The sequence below is a fragment of the Palaemon carinicauda genome, chromosome 35 (assembly GCF_036898095.1).
Source record: "Palaemon carinicauda isolate YSFRI2023 chromosome 35, ASM3689809v2, whole genome shotgun sequence".
In the NCBI taxonomy this organism is placed as follows: domain Eukaryota; kingdom Metazoa; phylum Arthropoda; class Malacostraca; order Decapoda; family Palaemonidae; genus Palaemon; species Palaemon carinicauda.
The window spans coordinates 65,759,861-65,764,860 of NC_090759.1; the positions used below are offsets into that span (position 1 = coordinate 65,759,861).

General features: G+C 37.6%; 2 protein-coding genes across 4 annotated transcripts in view; one reads left to right on the plus strand and one right to left on the minus strand.

Annotated features, from left to right (window-relative positions):
- LOC137627818 (E3 ubiquitin-protein ligase RNF34) overlaps positions 1–5,000 on the plus strand; it is a 106,051-nt gene that overhangs the window by 24,474 nt on the left and 76,577 nt on the right. The gene's annotated exons all lie outside the window — the stretch shown is intronic.
- LOC137627524 (tubulin beta-1 chain-like) overlaps positions 1–5,000 on the minus strand; it is a 46,646-nt gene that overhangs the window by 10,745 nt on the left and 30,901 nt on the right. For both annotated transcript variants that reach the window (XM_068358615.1, XM_068358614.1), the window contains exons 4-5: positions 4,118–4,362; positions 3,426–3,733 (exon numbers count right to left, since the gene is read on the minus strand). In XM_068358615.1, coding sequence (XP_068214716.1) covers positions 3,426–3,733; positions 4,118–4,362 — 553 coding nt within the window. The remainder of the gene's footprint in view (positions 1–3,425; positions 3,734–4,117; positions 4,363–5,000) is intronic.

Consider the following 5,000-nt stretch of genomic DNA (forward strand, 5'->3'; position numbering starts at 1 on the left):
TAAGGCAATAGACAGTAATAACAAATGTCTAGTAAGAATCATTTGTAGTTAGTATAAAAAAGAAAGCTCTATGAGAAGTTGCGAATAAATGTGAAAATTGGTGAACAGAAATACGGTTTCATTAGAGATGTACAGCTGATGCAATTTTGGCAGCAAGACAGTTACAGGAAAAGAGGCTGAATGATAATGGAAAACGCTGATGTATATTTTTATAGCAAGAAGTAGGATATCAAGAGAAGTTGTATTTTGGTGTTGAAGAAAGAGGAAAGTGCCAGAAATGTTTATAAGCTTAGTTGAAATTATAAAAGAACAAGGATTGCAGTAATAAGAGCCTATGGTGAAACAAACAGATTTTGAGTTAATGGATAGGTACTTAACTCCTGTGTTTTGTTGGTTATGAGTCTGCTGAGTGAAAGGTTAAGGAATGCATATCTATGGGAATTATTTTGTACTTGTAATATTGTGGCCATAGCGGAGACTGAAGAAGGGTAAAATAAGGGCAGGAATCTCTTAAATGAAGTACCGCAGTATGAGGGTATATGTAGACAAAGGGTGAGGTAGGACATCTAGATAGCAGGTAGAAGGAAGATTATTTATCAAGAAATAAAAGACTTCTAGATATAAACTATGTAAAGAAATTTTAATACTTGATATTTATTTAAAGACAAAAGAAAGGCTGCGAAAAGTACGATAAAAGCTGCTCGGAGGAATTAAGGTAGAGGGTAGGGGTAGTGTATTACAGAGGGCCAAAAGTTATTGTACCGTAAATCAGACAAATGATGATGTATGATTTAGAAAGAAAGGTTTCAAGGAGGAACAATAACTAGAGCGAATACGAATAAGGTGATTGAAGTGGATTTTATGGATCTAACCGAGTGTTAGGCTGACGAATGAAGAAATAAGAAGTCGTAAGGTGGTTAAGATTTTTGACACGATAAAAGTGTAAACATTGAGATGGCATGGTCATGTAGCAAGGTTGATTGGGGAGTGGCAGGTAGAATTGATTGGGGAGGGTTTGGCTAGAACTTCGTAGGGATGGAAGGTCAAGCGTAAGGCGAATGATTAAATGGCATCATAAAATGAGGAAGCATTTGGGATAGAAGATTTTAGTGGAGCGGATAGCATTTCTGGAAACATGCACTAGAATTGGCACACGTACTGCTTGGGGCTTGCTCTTTTAATAAAGCGTTTGCCACATGAAAAATTAAAGGGCAGCTATTTTTCAAGATGGATTCATTGAATATACAGAAATAATATATTTTGTAATGAAATCACAGACTTGTCCTATTGGAATGATCATGGTGTCAAATCGTACATTTTTCATTTTGCATAATCCAATTTTTGGAACATTGGACTTACTCATTTCCTGCCTTGTAATAACAAAGCGGATTTCAATATATAACCCTGCTTGGTTATTGAGATGGCAGCACTAATGTCCAAGACAATGGGTGGATAGAATTCCTTTAGGAGGCAGTGATAACATCTCCTGAGACAGAAGATTCATTTCTGACAGCTTTGAGTATCACTAGGACACTACAGATGCATCAGATAGCAGCATGTAGTCTGTACAAACTTCTAAAGGCAGCCCACACAGACTATTCGAAAGTGACAGATAAATAACCCCAGCAGATGCTTATCTTTGAAGCCTCAATTTCGTTTTTGGTATATGGTGCTGCTAATGTCACTGGTGATCCTCTTGTTGATTCAATCATTCAGGGAAGCCAACTTCTCCTTGTACTGTCAGTCACTGGCTGAGCTAATAGCATATTTCTATTTCAACAACAATGTAAGCTATGCATGTTGGCTTCTGATCCACTATAGAGAAGGGTGACCATGGATCAGAAGCTTCCTCGGCTATCTGAGGAGTACAGAAGTGGAAAGTTTGTTGAACACAAATCGAGCCAACAGGTCTTATCAGTAGCTATTGACCAAGCTCACGAGAAGGCCAATTCGGTCATCAAGATAGACGAGGGTGCGACCGGCGTGACTGTAGAGTTATGAAGAGACACATTGAGCACTGAGAGTGTTCATTAAGAGAGTACAAAAGCTCTCACAAGCTATGCAAAATATAGGAAAATCTTTCCAGAAAAGTTAGAATCTACAGTACTTTTGCTTGATACAGAGGATATTTCTCGCCAAACTGAGAGACGCACATTTAGAAATGAGAACCAGTCACATCCTGCTGTCCTCAGTGGTGGTAAAAAACTTCACACCTGTCAGAAATCCCACTTCACTACCATTCTTTAAAACCAGGTTATAACCCCCGAAGAAAACCCAGACGTTGACACTGTCATCATTGATGATGTAGCGTTGGTGAACAGTCCGCCCAACAGAGTACAAAGACGTTCAAAGAATATGCAATGCTAAATGTCCCTCTTACAATATAAGCATTGTCTACCAAGTATAAGAGATCAGATTTTTTTTTTTTATGTCTACCGGTCATCTAGTCTGAAAGCTGAAACTAGATCAAAGAGTGGGCATGGGGTGAAACACGGTTGACGAGGGAAAACAAAATTACCTCAAACTGGCAATGCTTCTTAACAGAAAATTACAGAAAGCTGAGATGTTCAATTTTCTGGCTGATAAGATTGCACATGTGGCCACCCCAAATATGGTCATTGTGACCAAAGGAGAAGATGCTGTCAGCAACTGAACTTAGGGCCTGTGTGTGCCAATTTCGGAGCTTGCTTTCGTAAATGAAAGCTTATTAGTTACCTGCTTCGCTATTAGTTTAATTATAGGGGTAGCGTTGAATAAAGTTATATGTCACACTCCCTTTTTCATTGTCTTGAGGTTTAGATTACCTACATATAGACACTGACACCATATACAGTATACATACATATATATATATATATATATATATATATATATATATATATATATATATATATATATTTATATATAATACTTTATATGGTATAATTGCCTATATCTAGGTACACCCCAAGACAATGAAAAAGGGAGTGTGACTGACGGGCTTCATTTCTATTGTGACGTTATCTAACCCTTTTAGGACCATTCATCCTGTTTAATTTTTTTATGACTTGCATAAACATTACATGTTCTTGTAAGTTAGACAGAAATTATATATATATATATATATATATATATATATATATATATATATATATATATATATATATATATATGTATATGTATGTATGTATGTATATGTTTGATTAGATAAGCATTTTAGATGAACGCAAGTAATTGTTTCGACATTTATGTTTTGTGTATCCAATCCCAGATTCAACATCGAATATAAATTATTATCTTTAGTTAAAAAACCGCGAAAAACTGTTCCTAAAAGTAGCATTCCCAAACTATTCTTAAAAACAATCATTGCTCACGAGTCACGACGAGTTATTGAGAGTGACCTCAGCTCTGTCTAACAACAACAACAACACATAACCCCAACCTACCCTCGAGCCGTAAGTGGCGCAAATCCAGGAATGAAGAAGTGGAGACGCGGGAAAGGAACCATGTTGACGGCCAACTTCCTCAAGTCAGCATTCAGCTGACCTGGGAACCTGAGACAGGTTGTCAGTCCAGACATGGCTAAGGACACCAGGTGGTTCAAGTCGCCGTAGGTCGGCGTCGAAATCTTCAGGGTCTTGAAGCAGATGTCGTAGAGGGCTTCGTTGTCGATGCAGTAGGTTTCGTCCGTGTTTTCGACCAGTTGGTGGACGGAGAGGGTCGCGTTGTAGGGCTCCACGACCGTGTCGGAAACCTACGGAGGAAGGTGGAATATTAGGTCTGGGTTGTTAAAGCTTTGTGAGGTCTTTAGTAATGATCAAAGTTATTTGATGAGAGAGGATCTAATGATTTTGGGTGAATTTCAAAGAAATTTGTTTTTGTTAAAAGGAAATTGACAGTAAAATTAAATCAATTAATATATAAGAGTCTGAGAGGGCCAATGAAAAGTACCATTATGGTTGAAGAGGACGGGGATAGAAAAGGTAAAGTCAGTGGGGGAGAGAAGTGTCAGTGAAAGAAACAGAAGTATATCAGCGAGAGAGAGAGAGAGAGAGAGAGAGAGAGAGAGAGAGAGAGAGAGAGAGAGAGAGAGAGAGAGAGAGAGAGAGAGAGAGCCTATCCATCTAGTTCATCTCACCTTTGGACTGGGCATCACTGAGAAGGTGTTGACAATTCTATCCGGGTATTCCTCTTTGATCCGCATGATAAGGAGGGTACCCATGCCCGATCCGGTGCCACCACCCAGGGAGTGTGCCAGCTGAAACCCCTGTAGGCAGTCGCATCCTTCGATCTCCTTCCTGACGATATCATTCACGGAGTCCACCAATTCCGCACCTTCGGTGTAGTGACCCTTAGCCCAGTTGTTGCCTGCGCCGCTCTGACCTGCAACAGTTCCGTTTATTTGTTTGTTTGTTTATTTGTTTATTTCATTCTATTTTCATTTATGTAATATATCTTTTTATTATGAAATGTATTCGGTTTGTTGATTTTTCGTTTATGTCGATTTATTGTTTTTTTATGGGATACACATTTTTTTTATGTCGGTTACGTTCGTGATAAGTCTTTGATTGAAATCATTTGTTTTTGCTGTAGAAACATCTGTTTTTAGAGTTTTCTTATTTGTGTGAATGCCTTTTTTTTTATCTGTGAAGAACGTCTGCTGTAGTCTTGTTCAGATGGGCCATTTTATCTGTAGTTGAAACGTTTGCATTTTTTTTTCTTTTTACAATCAATTACTAACTATTTATGGGATGCATCGTTGATGTTTGTGACTTTTTTCTAAAGAAGAATATGTAATTCTTTTTTTTTTTTATGAACTTCTGTTTTAGCCGTCTTTTGTCTGAATGCCTCTTTTCTTCATCTGTAAATACCGTCTGTTGTAGTCTGTTTTTATTCAGACCTCTTTTATCTGTATCTGAAACGTTTGTAGTTTTTTCACAATTAATTCTTAACTATTCATTTCGTGTAATTAAAAAAAAAACACGGTGATACAGAAATACTATATTGGTGTATCGATATCA